Source organism: Mobula hypostoma, chromosome 9 (assembly GCF_963921235.1).
Source record: "Mobula hypostoma chromosome 9, sMobHyp1.1, whole genome shotgun sequence".
In the NCBI taxonomy this organism is placed as follows: Eukaryota; Metazoa; Chordata; class Chondrichthyes; order Myliobatiformes; family Myliobatidae; genus Mobula; species Mobula hypostoma.
The window spans coordinates 59,364,130-59,382,608 of NC_086105.1; the positions used below are offsets into that span (position 1 = coordinate 59,364,130).

Sequence of the window (18,479 nt, forward strand, 5' to 3'; positions counted from 1 at the left end):
GCTTAGACTAGTCAATCAAGACTCAAAAAGGGGGTGTGCGGGCTCCTGTTCCTCAGGATAACACCCTGCAATTGGAAATGAGACAGAACAGAGACAGCCAGAGAGGCTGCCAAAGATGACGACTTGTCTTACCTTGACACTGCATGAGGAATTAGTCCCATTTTGGAGAAACTCCCCTTTAGTCTACAGGAGAAATGGATATTACAGGGAACCAGATACAAACTAAAAAATGGAGTCAGCTTCCTACCCTTCTCCTTTTCTAGTTTCATCTGGGATGAAGCCAAGGTGCGAAAAGTCCCCAGCTTCATCATGACCACCTCTAGTTCAACACCACTTAAATCAGCAAAACCTATTAGAGGCCCTGTAACAGTGCACAAAACTGAAGTGGACAACACTGTCCAAAACGATGATTCTAAAGTGTCAGAAGATCCTAACAAGTAGTGCCCTCTACATCGGAAACCACACCCTCTCTGGAAGTGTAAAGGCTTCAGGGAGAAACCTCCAGAGGAGAGACGGGCCTTCCTTAAAAAGCACACCAAGTGAGGGACTGTCATGCTGTCATCCAGTGCTTTGAGTATGACAGCAACAAACACACTGTAGCTCTTCATGTTGGCCCACCTCCCTGGCCTGTAAAGAACTACACAGGTACCTCCTTACAGCATGGCGGGGTGGGAGATGAATCGTTTTCCTCTCTAGTTACCTTGCCTTATACTGAGGTCTGTGTGGAAAACTCCATCAGTAAGTCATGTTCAAAGATTTGCCTCGTCAATTGTTAGCCAGAAGGCCACTGTGAGAAGAGGATAAGGATGTATATCATCTTGGATGATCGGAGCAATAAGTCTCCAGCTAAATCATGTCATTTCAACTTCTTCAACGTAACCAATGGCGCCTCACCTTATACACTTAAGACATGTACAGGTGTGGTACAGACAGTTGGGTGAAGAGCAAGAGACTTTATTGTTGAACCTGTTGATGAAAGGACTTGTTTAGCTCTCCTCATGCTTACTGACTGTGACGAACTTCCAGACAACAGGAAGGAAATCCCCACTCCAGAAGCAGCGACTTACCACCCTCACCTCAAATCCTTAGCCAGCAAGATGCTGTCACTCAACATAAAGGCTGCTCCCACAAGGAAGAGACATCACACAGGTACACAAGGTATTTGAGCAAAGTAATGGGCCTCCAAATGCTCCCCTTGCACAGAGGTTAGCACTTGGGTGGGTCATAGTAGCAGACATCTGCTTAGGGAGTGCACATAAACCCTCACCTGTAAACACCTTCAGAACTAGCATTCTTGAAAATGGGTGCCGCAGTCTCATGATTCCCTGCCTTAGTAGCATCCACGTCAAGGAGAGCTTTGGAAAGTCCTGACAGCCTCCCATGTCTCCCGTCTTGACCTCACATCAAAGAGGTTTGACAAGCAACACAGCAAGCATGGGCGAATCTGTCTTTGTCCATACAAAGAATGACAACAAACCATGGCCTTCAATGGATGACCTTACTTTCCTGGGGGTGATTGATAACAGGTTCCATCAAGACAGCTCAAACAGCTGGGTGGCACTGCTCCCCTTCTGTAGCCCTCAACAACACCGCTCAAACAACCGTGAGCAAGCAAAGCAGCTGCTTTCCTTAACTTACACGCATGCCCAAGAAATATTCTGAAGTGACTGCCCCACAACTCGAACTCTGCGCTGCTATCCAAGTGGTAGAAGTGGCAGGTGTGATCACTGATGAAATCAATGACCAACTTGATGCAGTGACATTGTACTCTGATTCCAAGGTTGTCTTTGGAAGCATCCATAATGAATCCAGAGGCTTCTATGTGTATATGAACAACAAGGTGCAGCACATATGTGAGATCAACTAATCCAGAGCAGCCGAAATTCAAACCTACTGATGAATCCCACAAGACCAATGTCAACCAGCGACCTAGCTCACGGCACATGGTTAACAGGACTCGCGTTCTTGTTTAGCTCAGCTGAGACAGAGGTCACTATTCTACAATTTGATCTGATTGACCCAGAATCAGATGTTGAGATCTGTCCACAGGTCACATGCCATGCTACTAACATCTCCAGCAACTGGTTAGACCCCAAATGCATTGAGAGGCTCTCAAGTTGGTGATCGCTGTCACATGATACAGCAAGGCTCATACATGTTGCTAAATAATTTGCACGAAAGAGCGACTGTAAGGGCTCACATATCTGCATTGGTCTCTGTTCCCCCTATGGCTTAGGTCAAGCCAGGACCTTCACCACCCACAATCCGCAACATGATGTCTTTAGGAAGAAAACAAACAGTATAAATGGAAAAACAGACTGTCAGTAAATGATTGAATTGTGAACTTTGGTTACAAATCTGCAAAAACAAAGACAATATTTTAAGTTGTACAGGGTCTAGATTTGTTTTGGATTCTCTTTTGTATATTTGATACAATCAATCATAATAGATTTGATGTTGGGATGTGATTTGCATTTTTTTTAAACCAGTATGTTGAGTTGCCTCTGTCAGTTTATTGTAAACGTGATTTTCTGAAATGCTGTCAAATGTATAATGCCTTTGGTACACAATCCTCAGTTTAGAGGAAGTCCTGTCCAAGCCATTACATTATGGCTATTTTTTGGCATGGATTTTCAACAGCTGTTATAAACCATGGGTAGTGATTCCTCTTGAAGGATAGGATTTTACTCCTGTATTTCGAATCCAGTTGGTGGTCTTATTATTCTTTTGTATTTGAACGTGCTATTCAGTGGATCAAGGCCATTGACTCTAATATGCTTAATGTTTTTTTTCTTGAAAGCCTTGAGTTCAGTTGGTGGCAATTTTTAGAGATACCAAGCAGGGAGTGATAAGTCCTTCCTGATTTCTTTGGTTATTTTATTTCTAATTAATAGAGCTCTCTGCTTACTTGCAAGTTCACAGCTGTTGTTGATTTCTTATTATCACATTAAGCAATTAGTTTTCATGATCAGGTTGACCATTTTATATTGTTTGTACATTTCATTTATACACCAGTTAGAAGCACTTTGTTAGACATCGAAGGAATTTTAATCAATATTTCAATCTACCTTTCGTGAGAACTCTGAGAAGTAACGTCTTTTTACAATATGCAAGGGGCTGAGTAACGCGTGGCGAACAATAGAACAATCTTCAAACTACAACTATGCTGAGACTGTAGTTTATCTATCCGCCTAGCTTAAGAATACAGGGAAACCCTCAAGTGTGGGCAGGATAGGTCCATATGTAATTCCTAGGTAGATAAGCTGGTAAAGAAAGCTTTCAGCACATTGGACTTCATAAATCAAAGTTCTGAGTACAGAAGTTGGGATGTTATGCTGAAGTTGTATAAGACGTTGGTGAGGCCTAATTTGGAGTATTGTGTGCAGTTCTGATCACCTACCTACAGGAAAGATATCAATAAAACTGAAAGAGTGCAGAAAAAATTTACAAGAATGTTGCCAGGACTTGAGGGCCAGAGTTATAAGGAAAGGTTGAATAGGTTAGGACTTTACTCCACAGAGCAGGGGTTCCCAACCTGGGATAACAGACCCCATGCTTAATGGCATTCGTCCATCACATAAAAAAAAAAGGGTGGGAACGCCTGGTATAATGAGATGTGATTTAATAGAGGAACACGAAATTATGAGGGTTATAGATTATGTAAATGCAAGTAGGCTTTTTCTACTGCAAAACTAGAACTAGAGGTCTTGGGTTAAGAGTGAAAGGTGAAATATTTAAGGGGAACTTCATCAGAGGGTGGTGAGAGCGTAGAACAAGCTGGAGCAGAAGTGGTGGATGCAGAGTTGATTTCAACATTTAAGAGAAGCTTAGATAGGTACATGGATAGGAGAGGTCTGGGTGCAGGTCGGCGGGACTAGGCATGAACTATAGTTTGGCATGGACTAGATGGACTGTTTCTGTGCTGCAGGTCTCTATGACTCTAAGTCTAATTAGTAAACATTTGATTAGCTTTAAAATGCTTCAATAGCAACTTTAAAAAAATGAAGAAAAACGAGTGTCCTCAGCAAAGCCTGGCACTAGTACCTGCACAAAAATATATATTAGTTGTAATACTTTACTACATTTCTTTTATCAAAAATACAAAAAGGTATGATCACGTAGTACAGTGCCAGCTATAAGATTGGGGTTCAATTCCCACGTTGTATGTAAGGAGTTTGTATATTCTCCCGTGACTGTGCGGGATTCCTCTGGATGCTCTGGTTTCCTCCCATATTCCAAAGACATAGGTCAGTGAGTTATATGCATGCTAACGTTAGCGCCAGAAGTGTGGCGACACTTGCAGGCTGCCCAGCACGATCCTTGCTGATTTGATTTGATGGAAACGATTCATTTCACTATATGTTTCGAAGTACATGTAAAAAATAAAACTAATCTTTATATCTTTATAGAAGTCCGAAACTAAACCAATGTCATTCTGAAGTGTGTTCTGTTTTCATTGTTTAACTAGATTTCATTTTTAAATCCCTTGATTTATTGGAAAGAGTTATATAAAAGGTAGCGTTTTTCTTACAGCGTATGTAGAGCGTGTCTCTCACACACACACACACACACATACCTCAGAGAATTTAGTTTCCAGCTCTGAGTTGCGCTCCTCGACTTGTTGTAGTGTGCTCCGTATATGCTCATACATCCTCTGAGCATGTTCTGCTCTTTGCCGCTCATTTAGTTCCTTCATTTCCAACATGGTAATCTTTTTGGAGATTGACACAATTTCAGAGTTGGTAATTGCTTTAGATGCTTTATCCATGGCAGTAGCACCATCTAAAATAAAAACAAACATGGTAACAAAATGCTTCCAAACACAAAAATTCCACAGCAACATCTCTTCTGAACACACATACCAACATACAATATGTAGAAGAGCAAATGATGGATCATAGCAACACTGTAGCCCTACTACTTTTTAAGTTCCAGTTCATCAGAATTACAATCTGACCATCAGTGGCATCAAATACTACTGGCACAACCAATGTTATTTCAATTCCTTAGAACATTTGGGCTCCATATTACCTCAAGCCTTGATGTACACATGCACACAAGAATCTATGCTTCCATATATTTTAGGTTATCCATGTTTGGAGGACCTGAGGCCACTGTTGAAACAGGGACTGGCAAAATATTAACTGGCTTCAAAGAGGAGGTGACACTTTTCTCATTTAATTACAGAATAATAACTATTGTTCGTCTTTCAAATTAATTTCAATCACCCAAGAAGCTTGAAAAGCAATTTTCTAATCTTCCCCAACAAAATACTCAAGTAATGTGCACAGAATGCTGGAGGTACTTGGGTCAGACAGCATCAGGTGACTGGAAATTCAAGCTTGAAATGAATAGACAGTTGATGCTTCAGGCCAAAACCCTTCATCAGAACTGGAAAAGAAGCGGGAAGAAGCCAGAATTCAAAGGTGGGGGATGTGGAAGGAGACCAAGCTGGCAGGTGATAGGTGGAAATGGTGAAGAGCTGAAGTTGTTCAAAGTTGAAAGTAATTTTACTTTCAAAGTACAGTTGAAGTCAGAAGTTTACATACACCTTAGCCAAATACATTTAAACTCAGTTTTTCATAATTCCTGACATTTAATCCTAGAAAACATTCCCTTTCTTAGGTCAGTTAGGACAGTGGTCTCCAACCACCGGGCCGCAAAGTATGTGCTACCGGGCCGCGAGGAAACGATATGATTTGGCAATATGAGTCAGTTGCACCTTTCCTCATTCCCTGTCATGCTCACTGTTGAGCTTGAATGCACGCGAGGTCATTACCCGTGCGTCATCCATGTCAGGGCGGGAAGGAGATCAACTCTTCGAGCTTGCAAATGATGGCAGGCTGAAAAGTATGTTTGACATAACATCTCTGCCGGCATTCTGGATCAAAGTCAAGGCTAAATATCCTGAGATAGCCATGAAAGCACTGAAAACATTGCTTTTATTTCCAACATATCTCTGCAATGAATGCAACGAAAACTAAATTGCAGAATAGACTGGACATAAGGAACCCCCTTCGAGTATCGCTGTCTCCCATCACCCCTCGATAGGACTGTCTCGTTACAGGAAAACAAGCCCAGGGCTCCCACTGATTCAGCGATATTGGAGTGTTGCAATGATTTTGTATGCTCATACGGGGAAAATATGTGTTTAATATCCAAACGTTACTTAAAATGTTATGATGCTGTTGACTTTAACCATATAACAATTACAGCATGCAAACAGGCCATCTCGGCCCTTCTAGTCCGTGCCGAACGCTACTCTCACCTAGTCCCACCGACCTGAACTCAGCCCATTCCTTTCCTGTCCATATACCTATCCAATTTTTCTTTAAATGATAATATCGAACCTGTCTCTACCACTTCTACTGGAAGTTCGATCAACACTTACTTCAAGCTTCCCTGTCCTCCCCTGAAAATTGACTTATCACTATATTCATGCGAGGAAAATATGCGCTGTGTGTTTAATATTAAATTCGTCAGATAAACCCTTTTAGAAACGAAGCTGAGTGTATTAGCCACTTATCACCTATATTCCGGTCGTGATTAACAATCCCCCTCCCCACTCCCGAACAGAATCGCCAAAAACGATTTGTAGAAAAAAAAAATTGGCACGTACACGCCTGCGCACTGGTGCCCGCGCAAGGCTTCATGGTCATGGTAATCTTTCTCAGGGTAAACACAACGTATTTGACTGCTACTCTTGTCCGTTGGCAACCCTACCCCGCCCCCCCCCCCACCCCGGGTCGGCCGGTCCGCAAGAATATTATCAATATGAAACCGGTCCACAATCCAAGAAAGGTTGGGGACCACTGAGTTAGGATCACTACTTTATTTTAAGAATGTGAAATGTCAGAATAATAGTAGAATGATTTATTTCAGCTTTTATTTCTTTCATCACTTTCCCCAGTGGGTCAGAAGTTTACATACTTGTGGAAGGCTACCCAAAACGTTTGACCCAAGTTAAACAATTTAAAGGCAATGCTACCAAATACTAACAAGGCGTATGTAAACTTCTGACCCACTGGGAAAGCGATGAAAGAAATAAAAGCTGAAATAAATCATTCTCTCTACTATTATTCTGACATTTCACATTCTTGAAATAAAGTAGTGATCCTAACTGACCTAAGACAAGGAATGTTTTCTAGGATTAAATGTCAGGAATTGTGAAAAACTGAGTTTAAATGTATTTGGCTAAGGCGTATGTAAACTTCTGACTTCAACTGTACATATATGTCATATATACTAGCCTGAGATACATCATCTTGCAGGCATTCACAGTAAATAGAAAGAAACATAATAGTACCAATGAAAAAACACATACAGCAGAGATGGACAAACAACCAATGTGCAAAAGACAACAAACTGTGCAAATATAAAAAGAAAAGAAAAATAAATAAATAATACATATTAAGAATATGAGTAGTCGAGACCTTAAAAGTGAGTATTTAGGTTGTGGAATCAGTTCATTGTTGGGGTGAGCGAAGTTATCCCCGCTGGTTCAAGAGCCTGATGGTTGACAGGTAATAATTGTTCCTGAACGGGGAGGGTCTTGAGGCCCCTGTACCTCCTTCCTGAGAGCACGGCCTGGATAGTGGGGTTCCCTGATGATGTATGCTGCTTTCCTACGACAGTGCTCCTTGTAAATGTTCTCAGTGATGGGGAGGGCTTTACCTGTGATGGACTGGGCTGTATCCACTACTTTTTGTAGTCGTCGTCCCCCCCCATTCAAGGGCATTGGTATTTCCATACTAGGCCATGATGCAACCAGTCAGGATACTCTGCACTGCACATGTACAGAAGTTTGTCAAAGTTTTCAATGACATGCTAAAGCTACTCAAGTTTCTAAGAAAGTAGAGGCAATGTTGTGCCTTCTCTGTAATAGCAGATACATGCTGGACCCAAGACAGATCCACTAAAAGATAATGCCAAAGAATTTAAAGTGGCTGACTCTCCACCTCTGATCCCCTGATGAGGGCAGACTCATGGACCTCTGGTTTCCTCCTCCTCTTGGCAGCAGTGAGAAGAGAACATGGCCTGGATGGTGGGGTTCCTTGATCATGAATGCGGCTTTGATGGAACAGTGCTCCATGTTGATGTGCTCATTGGTGGGGAGAGCTTTACTTGTGATGGACTGTGATGAAAGGAGGAATCTGATTGGACAGGACAGACACAAAGGGTTAAAAAAAACTCATTGTCTTTCACTAACACTGTTCCCTAAGCTGCACAGGGGCACAGTCGTGCAGTAACTGAAATGCTCTGCGCACATAGACGTTGTTGCTGCCCAGCTGGAATAAAGACAGATGAGAAAAAGTTTACGAAATATGAAATGTTTTCTTAGTTTTACTGTATTTCATTATACTCATCAATAAATAAGTACGTGATTTTTCAGTTCTCATTCTAAATATTCATGGTATGCATATTACAAAAAAAAAATTTAAAGTGCTGCAGTTTTCAAGCTATGTAAAAATTTCCTGCTCACAACAATAGCTAGTCTGCACAGCTGTAAAAACAATTAGAGGGAACGTTGTTCCGTACATACAGATTAAACAACTTTCTGTTAAAATGAAGGACAGGGTGCACAGGTTATCACAATTTTATGCGACAGACTAGATGCCCCACTTGGCGTTTTCTTGACAGTAATTTGTCATTATATTTATCTTTGAATCACAGACATGGATATTGACATTCAATGGCAGAGTGGTCACAGAGAACCTCTGGTCTCAATAAGACCAGGTTTGAGCTTTCAACCATCGTCAATGTTTTGGCGAGAAGAGCACGTCAGAGACAGTGTGCCATCAACAAATGTCAAATTTGAAGCACATCTCCAGCCTGTGTTAATGCCACCCCTTATGAACGTATCAGCAGCTCTTCACGATCAAGGACAACATATTTTTTATTAACTCATGTCTCTACTGCAGAGTAAGATGCCCAAGTCTATCAACCACTGGTTTTGTTTGCATGAAATTTACCGGCTGTGATGCAAAATCCAATCAAAGTTACATCGATGCCACCTTCCACATTACACTTTCCAAGAAAATCATCACCACAGCTTCCCTTAAAAGTCAAATGCATCCTATCATAGAACACCCTTCGGCCCACTGTGTCTATGCCGATGATGATGCCAAATTGAACCTATTCTCAGTTCTGTACCTGTTCATATTCCTGTCTAAATACCTCTTAGACACTGCTATTAAATCTGCTTCCACCACTTCCACTGGCACTGCGTTTCAGCCACCTACCATTCTGGGTATAAAAACTTCCCATCATCAAACACCCCATCATCCAGATCATGCCCTCTTCTCACTGATGCCACCAGGAAGGAGGTACAGGAGCCTCAGACCACAACGTTCAGGAACAATTATTACTCCTCAACCATCAGACTCCTGAATGGCGTGGATAACTTCACTCACCCCAACAATGAAATGAATCCACAACCTATGGACTTACTTTCAAGGACTCTACAACACATGCTCTCAATATTTAAGCAACACACAAAGTTGCTGGTGAACGCAGCAGGCCAGGCAGCATTTCTAGGAAGAGGTACAGTTGACGTTTCAGGCCGAGGCCCTTCGTCAGGACTAACTGAAGGAAGAGCTAGTAAGAGATTTGAAAGTGGGAGGGGGAGGGAGAGATCCAAAATGATAGGAGAAGACAGGAGGGGGAAGGATGGAGCCAAGAGCTGGACAGGTGATTGGCAAAAGGGATATGAGAGGATCGTGGGACAGGAGACCCAGGGAGGAGGAAAAGGGGGAGGGGGGGGAAAAAAGCCCAGAGGATGGGCAAGGGGTATAGTCAGAGGGATAGAGAGAGAAAAAGGAGAGTGAGAGAAAGAATGTGTGTATATAAATAACGGATGGGGTACAAGGGGGAGGTGGGGCATTAGCGGAAGTTAGAGAAGTCAATGTTCATGCCATCAGGTTGGAGGCTACCCAGATGGAATATAAGGTGTTGTTCCTCCAACCTGAGTGTGGCTTCATCTTTACAGCAGAGGAGGCCGTGGATAGACATGTCAGAATGGGAATGGGATGTGGAATTAAAATGTGTGGCCACTGGGAGATCCTGCTTTCTCTGGCGGACAGAGCGTAGGTGTTCAGCAAAATGATCTCCCAGTCTGCGTCGGGTCTCACCAATATATAGAAGTCCACATCGGGAGCACTGGACGCAGTATATCACCCCAGCCGACTCACAGGTAAAGTGTTGCCTCACCTGGAAGGACTGTCTGGGGCCCTGAATGGTGGTAAGGGAGGAAGTGTAAGGGCATGTGTAGCACTTGTTCTGCTTACAAGGATAAGCGCCAGAAGGGAGATCAGTGGGGAGGGATGGGGGGGACGAATGGACAAGGGAGTCGCGTAGGGAGCGATCCCTGCAGAAAGCGGGGGGCAGGGGAGGGAAAGATGTGCTTAGTGGTGGGATCCCATTGGAGGTGGCGGAAGTTACGGAGAATAATATGTTGGACCCGGAGGCTGGTGGGGTGGTAGGTGAGGACAAGGGGAACCCTATTCCTAGTGGGGTGGCGGGAGGATGGAGTGAGAGCAGATGTGTGTGAAATGGGGGAGATGCGTTTGAGAGCAGAGTTGATGGTGGAGGAAGGGGAGCCCCTTTCTTAAAAAAAGGAGGACATCTCCCTCGTCCTGGAAAGAAAAGCCTCATCCTGAGAGCAGATGCGGCGGAGACGGAGGAATTGCAATACGGGGATGACATTTTTGCAAGAGACAGGGTGAGAAGAGGAATAGTCCAGATGGCTGTGAGAGTCAGTAGGCTTATAGTAGACATCAGTAGATAAGCTGTCTCCAGAGACAGGGACAGAAAGATCTAGAAAGGGGAGGGAGGTGTCGGAAATGGACCAGGTAAACTTGAGGGCAGGGTGAAAGTTGGAGGCAAAGTTAATAAAGTCAACGAGCTCAGCATGCATGCAGGAAGCAGCGCCAATGCAGTCGTCGATGTAGCGAAGAAAAAGTGGGGGACAGATACCAGAATAGGTACGGAACATAGATTGTTCCACAAAGCCAACAAAAAGGCAGGCATAGCTCGGACCCACGCGGGTGCCCATAGCTACACCTTTAGTTTGGAGGAAGTGGGAGGAGCCAAAGGGGAAATTATTAAGAGTAAGGACTAATTCCGCTAGACGGAGCAGAGTGGTGGTAGAGGGGAACTGATTAGGTCTGGAATACAAAAAGAAGCGGAGAGCTTTGAGACCTTCCTGATGGGGGATGGAAGTATATAGGGACTGGACATCCATGGTGAAAATAAAGCGGTGGGGGCCAGGGAACTTAAAATCATCGAAAAGTTTAAGAGCGTGAGAAGTGTCACGAACATAGGTAGGAAGGGATTGAACAAGGGGGGATAAAACCGTGTCAAGGTATGCAGAAATGAGTTCGGTGGGGCAGGAGTAAGCTGAGACAATCTGCCAGGACAGGCAGGTTTGTGGATCTTGGGTAGGAGGTAGAAACGGGAAGTGCGAGGTGTGGGAACTATAAGGTTGGTAGCAGTGGATGGGAGATCCCCTGAGCAGATAAAGTCGGTGATGGTGTGGGAGACAATGGCCTGGTGCTCCTTAGTGGGGTCACGATCGAGGGGTAAATAAGAGGAGGTATCCGCGAGTTGTCGCTGTGCCTTGGCAAGGTAGAGGTCAGTGCACCAGACTACAACAGCACCCCCCTTATCGGCGGGTTTAATAGTAAGGTTAGGATTAGTGCAGAGGGAGTGGAGAGCAGAGTGTTCGGAAGGAGTAAGGTTGGAATGGGAACAAGGTGGTGTGGTGAAGTACTTCCACTAATGCCCCACCTCCCCCTCGTATCCCATCCGTTATTTATATACACACACATTCTTTCTCTCACTCTCCTTTTTCTCCCTCTGTCCCTCTGACTATACCCCTTGCCCATCCTCTGGGCTCCCCCCCCTTTCCTTCTCCCTGGGCCTCCTATCCCACGATCCTCTCAAATCCCTTTTGCCAATCATCTGTCCAGCTCTTGGCTCCATCTCTCCCCCTCCTGTCTTCTCCTATCATTTTGGATCTCCCCCTCCCCCTCCCACTTTCAAATCTCTTACTAGCTATTCCTTCAGTTAGACCTGATGAAGGGTCTCGGCCTGAAACGTTGACTGTACCTCTTCCTAGAGATGCTGCCTGGCCTGCTGCGTTCACCAGCAACTTTGATGTGTGTTGCTTGAATTTCCAGCATCTGCAGAATTCCTCGTGTTTGCGTTCTCAATATTTAATATTATTATTATGTGTTTTCTTTTTTTGTACAGTATTAGCACAATTGTTTGTCTTCTGCACATTGGTTGCTTGGCCATCTTTGTATGTAGTTTTTCATTGATTATATTGTGTTTCTTTGTATTTACTGTCAATGCCCGCAAGAGATGGATATGGTGATATGTCTGTACTTTCATAATAAATTTACTTTGAATTTTGTCAAATCTCATTTAAATTTTTCCTCTGCACCTTGAAGCTATGATCACACTTTAGTGCCGTTACACCTTAAAGTTATTATGTTTAGAAAATCACTGCCCCCTCAGCTGGACTTCACTGCAACATTCTTAACATAGGGACTGCACATTCTGAGAAGAAAACCCACCAAATGCATTTTGTGAAATATAATCTGTCCATTGGTCCATATCCCAAGAATGACTTCTAAAAATCATAATTAATGTCATGCAGAAAAATATTAAAGCAGAAACCATCGAATTAAACAGGAAGTAATATTAGACTTACAGCGCAGGTACACAGTTCATTATTTTAAGTATTTTGGGTCAGTAACAATCACATGCCACTTGCCTAGTTTGTCCATCTGTTCCCAGGCTTGCTCCAGTGCGTGCAGCTTTTCCTTAGTAATTTCTAGCTCTTTATTTAAGGCATTAATCTGTTCATGTAACACAGCATTTTCACTCTTGAAGAAAAGAGAAGGCAATAGATTACAAAATGCCTCTATTTTACTTCCCAGACCCAGTTATAGCTCTCATCTGTTCCTGTTAACCTCCTGGAGTGCTTAAACTATGTCTTAAAGATCATGACTGGAATCAAAAAAGAACGTTTCATTCAATTGGTTACATGCACAAAATCTTGGAGGTTCTCAACAGATCAGGCAGCATCTATGGAGAGGAATAAACAGTTGATGTTTTGGGCCATTTCAGTTCCTCCAGCACTTTATGTCTGACGCTCTGGATTTTCAGCATCTGCAGTATATAAACACAAGAGATTCTGCAAACACCTTATATTCCGTGTCTGGGTAGCCTCCAACCTGATGGCATGAACATCGACTTCTCTAACTTCCGCTAAGGCCCCACCTCCCCCTCGTACCCCATCTGTTACTTAGTTTTATGCACACATTCTTTCTCTCACTCTCCTTTTTCTCCCTCTGTCCCTCTGAATATACCTCTTGCCCATCCTCTGGGTCTCCCCCCCCTCCCCCCCCCGTCTTTCTTCCCGGACCTCCTGTCCCATGATCCTCTCGCATCCCCTTTTGCCTATCACCTGTCTAGCTCTTGGCTCCATCCCTCCCCCTCCTGTCTTCTCCTATCATTTTGGATCTCCCCCTCCCCCTCCAACTTTCAAATCCCTTACTCACTCTTCCTTCAGTTAGTCCTGATGAAGGGTCTCGGCCTGAAACGTCGACTGCACCTCTTCCTACAGATGCTGCCTGGCCTGCTGCGTTCACCAGCAACTTTGATGTGTGTTGCTTGAATTTCCAGCATCTGCAGAATTCCTGTTGTTTGCATTTAGATTCTGCAAATGATGGAAATCCAGAGTAAACTAATATCTTATCTCACCTGGTGGAAATCCACAATGTCACCGAGAGTACATGAAGACTTCACACAGAAACCAAAAGCAAGGATAGAACTCTGGTCTCTGGAGCTATAAGACAGCCGCTCTGCTTGTTTACAACTGTAGAATACTCCTCCCTTTCCAGTCTTCATGAAGGGTCTCAGCCAGAAACATAAAATGTTTACTCCTTTCCATAGATGCTGCATGACCTGCTGAGTTCCTCCAGCTTTTGTGTCTGCAGTCTCTCTTGTTTATCATTTAATTGGTAATTGACTTATTATTGTCACATATACTGAGATACAGTGAAGAGCTTTTGCGTGTGTGCCATCCAGACAGACAATTCCAAACCCAAGTACGAAAGGGGAGAACAGAATGCAGAATATAGTGTTACAGTTACAGGGAAAAAGTGCAGCGCAAGTAGTAGAATTTCGTGCAAGGGCCTTTATAGGGTCAAATGAGAGATAAGAGTTTCTATCTATCTATCTATTTATTTTTTGCATTTCAACAGTTAAACTACTATTGCACATCGGTTGCCCATCTTTCTGTGTAGTTTTTCATTGATTCTACTGTGTTTCTTTGTATCTACCATAAATGTCTGAAATAAACAAAATTTCAGTAGTATATGGTGACATATATGTACTTTGATAATAAATTTTCATTGAATTTTGAAAACACGAAAAATTAACACAATAAATAAGTTATAAGAAAACAAGTGAAAGCTGAATGTATGCAGCGGATCAGGCAGCATTGGCAAAGAGAAACAGCATTTATGTTTTGAGTCAATGACCTTTTTGTCAGAACTGATTTAACACTTTCTACTTCTATTTTGGATTTTAAATATTTGTGGACTTTATCTTGTAACTACACTTAATGGTTTCCCTTTAATAGCCAAGCAATAAAGACACAAATCTATCTCAAAAGATAAAATTAACCTGAGCAAAGCAGTCGCTCGATCATCTGCTTTTCATAAAAAAAAAATTCCTACAAATTTAAAAGCAAAAGATGCCCTTTCCAAACACAGAAGGTGGAGAATCTGTGGAATTCATTGCCACAGATGGCCAGGGAAGCCAAGCCATTGGGTATATTTAAACTGGAGATAGGTAGATTCTTGATTAGGAATGGCATCAAAGGTTACAAGGAGAAGGCAGGAAAATGGGTTTGAGAAGGACAATAAATCAGCTATGATGCAATAGTGGAACAGACTCGATGGAATGAACAATCTGGTTTCCATATTGAAAACTGCATCAACATCAAACCCTTATATATCTCACCACACACAAAATGCTGGAGGAACTCAGCAGGCAAGGCAGCATCAATGGAAAAAAAAGTACAGTCGATGTCTTGGGCCGAGACCCTTTGGCAGGATTGGATTATCAGACTCCCGCTTCTCCAGCCCTGTACCTCTTTCACCAATCAACTTCCCAGCTCTTTACTTCATTCCTCCCCCCCTCAGGTTTCACTTATCACCTTGTGTTTCTCTCTCTCCCCTCCACCCACCTTTTAAATCTTCTCCTTATCTTTTCTCCAGTCCTGCCAAAGGGTCATGGCCTGAAATGTTGACTGTACTTTTTCCCACATAGATACTGCCTGGCCTGCGGAGTTCCTCCAGCATTTCGTGTGCAATGCTTGGATTTCCAGCATCTGCAGATTTTCTCTTGTTTATGTCTCACCACACACTGGTCCCTTTTACTCCAGAGAAAGAATGATGAAAACAATCACATTTGTTACGAGTGTAAGGGGGTTTCGATTTTTATGTTACTGCGGAGGCTAATTAAAATGGCGTCTTTGTTATGTTAATCTGGGGAATGCGGCTTTGTTGTGTTAAACACTGAGAAAGTTTGCGCTAACAGTTTGTTTTTGCTTTAGAGTCTGATAAGAGAGTGCTATTAACCAATTGGGATAGTTGTTATGGTTTTGGTGTATTTGAAGATACTGTATGCGCGGGGTTTTGGGGCAGAAGACGGGAGAGCGAGACAGAGGATGGACCAGGTGCTGTGAGTCCGCTAACGGGGTCGGACCCCGAGCGGGACGTTCGGCGAGGAGACGGAGACGGACTCGTGTGGAGCGTCTGGTCAACCACTGTTGTTGGCCCCAGGCGGCCGGTGAAGGTGGTCCGAGGGGGTCGCAGGGTGAAGAAGAAGGTCCTTGAGCTCCAACAGTTTTGTGCACGAAGCGATTGAACTTTGATAAGTGTGGCGCCTTTTATTTTCCTTTTATATTTTATTCTCTTTTAATTATATAGTTCCAGTAATATCTATAAACTGTAAATCATTTAATTGCATCTGGTGTATTGTCTGTTATTTGGGCGGGGTGGGGTACCTCACACAGCATCCACACAAATGAATTATCCAGTTTGGCGGGGCCGAGGCTGTTTCCCTAGACGACAGCGAGCCGAGCGACCCTGAGGGTGGCCAGGAGGGGCTACACAATAAAATAAATTAAAGATTACTATTATTTGCTCACCTCCAAATGCTCAAGATTCGTAGTTTTCTGGACTAATAGGTTATCTTTCTGCAACAGATCCCTATACTTAGCTGTGAGTTCATTATACTGCTTGTTAGCTCGCTCCAAATCAGCTAAGGGCACACTCTCATCCAAAGCTTTCTGCAAAGCAGCAATTTTAAAACTAGCCATTTCCTGTAAATAGATTAAACAATAAACAGATAAGGAAGATAATAAATTTACTTTGACTACAATTTGATAATACAATTTAAAAATAGACAGATGAGTGCATTAACAATATCTTAATACAGTTAGAAACTAATAATGAATGGTGCCTCATAGATCCAGTGACCAGGTTCACTCCTGACCTCTCGTGCTCTCTGTGTGGATTTTGCACTTTCTCCCTGGGACTGCAATTATTTTCCCGGTTGCTCCGGTATTCTCCCGTATCCGAAAGGTGTGTTGATTATTGTTAACTGGCCAATGTATAGCACGGAAGTATAGTGGTTAGCACAACACTTTACAGCACAGCGAAAGGGGTTCAATTCCAACCTCTGTCTGTAAGGAGTTTGTCCATTCTCCCCATGATTGTAGAGGTTCCTCTGGGTGCTCCAGTTTCTTCCCACATTCCAAAGACTTATGGTTTAGTTAGGGTTAGTAAGTTGTGAGCATGTTATGTTCCTGCTGGAAGCACGGCGGCACTTGCGTGTTTTTGACAAATAAATCTAACCTTTAATCTTTAATTTGCCCATAGGGTGAGTGGTAGGAGGATCTGGTGTTCAAACACAAAATTGGGCTACAGGACACCACTGAAGCAACCATGGTAAGCGCAGGATAGGGAATGACATTTAAACACAAATGGTGCAAACGTGTATTGGAAACTATCAAAAGCTTTTCCTTAAAACTATTTTAGCTACATTTAATTTAGTTTAGTTTTTTTGGAGCTTAATGATTTGCATGTTTGATATAAGTGACACTGAGTTAGCACGTAGTCAATGCGCTAATGAAAGACCCCTAGTGACATTTTCATTTGGATTGTCAACATTTAATTATTTGTTCACAGGATGATGACGCTCGTGTTTTTCATCCCATCCTAATTGTCTCTGACCAAGAACATAGAACAATACAAAACAGTACAGGCCCTTCAGCCCAGAATGTTGTGCTGACCTATCAATCAATCAAACCTTTTCAGGCATGTGCCTCTCAAAGTGTCTCCTAAATGCCACTAATATATCTACCTCTATCACACCCCTTAGTAACACATTCCATGCAGCTACCACTCTCTGCGTAAAATACCTCCACCTGACATCTTCACTGCGAAAGACATTAGCAGTGTGCCAGATGTTGAAGGGTGTGAGGGAAGAGAAGTGAGTCCAGCTTCGCCTACGAGGAGAAGGTGCTCAAAAAGCTGAAACGCCCAAGGGTACACAATTCACCCGGACCAGATGAACTGCACCCTAGGGTTCCGAAAGGGGTAGCAGTAGAGATTGTAGAGGCATTACTAATGATCTTTCAAAGATCATAGGACTCTGGCATGGTGCCAGAGGACTGGAAAATTGCAAATGTCACTCCACTCTTTAAGAAAGGAGGAAGGTAGCAGAAAAGAAATTATAGACCCGTTAGCCTGACCTCAGTGGTTGGAAAGATGGTGGATCAAAAGTTGAGGATGAGGTTATGGAGTACTTGGTGACACAGAACAAGATAGTACAAAGTCAGCATGGCTTCCTTAAGGGAATATCTTGCTTGAAGAACCTGTTGGAATTAATATTTGAGGAGATTACAAGTAGGTTAGATAAAGGGGATGCAGTGGATGTTGTATATTTGGACTTTCAGAAGGCCTTTGACAAGGTGCCATACATGAGGCTGCTTACCAAGTCAAGGGCCCATAGTATTACGGGAAAGTTACTAACATGGTTAAAGCATTGGCTGATTGGTAGGAGACAGGGAGTGGGAATAAAAGGATCTTTTTCTAGTTGGTTGCCAGTGACTAGTGGTGTTCCTGCAGGGGTTGATGCTGGGACCGTTTCTTTTTATGCTGTTATTATCAATAATTTAGATGATGCAATAGATGGCTTTGTTACCAAGTCTGCAGATGACACAAAGATTGATGGAGGGGCAGGTAGTATTGAGGCAACAGGTAGGCTGCCAAAGGACTTAGATTAGGCGAATGGGCAAGAAAGTGGCAAATGAAATACAATGTTGGAAAATGCATGGTCATGCACTTTGGTAGTAGAAATAAATGTGCAGATTATTTTCTAAAGTGGGAGTAAAT

The 18,479-nt window shown here is 43.0% G+C and overlaps 1 protein-coding gene across 6 annotated transcripts in view; it reads right to left on the reverse strand.

Moving 5' to 3' along the window:
* The window catches only part of cep290 (centrosomal protein 290), a 164,900-nt gene that overhangs the window by 83,514 nt on the left and 62,907 nt on the right, over positions 1–18,479 (reverse strand). For all 6 annotated transcript variants that reach the window (XM_063058359.1, XM_063058357.1, XM_063058358.1 and 3 more), the window contains 3 exons: positions 16,229–16,402; positions 12,779–12,890; positions 4,577–4,782 (listed from right to left, as the gene is read on the reverse strand). In XM_063058359.1, the coding sequence (XP_062914429.1) occupies positions 4,577–4,782; positions 12,779–12,890; positions 16,229–16,402 (492 nt within the window). The remainder of the gene's footprint in view (positions 1–4,576; positions 4,783–12,778; positions 12,891–16,228; positions 16,403–18,479) is intronic.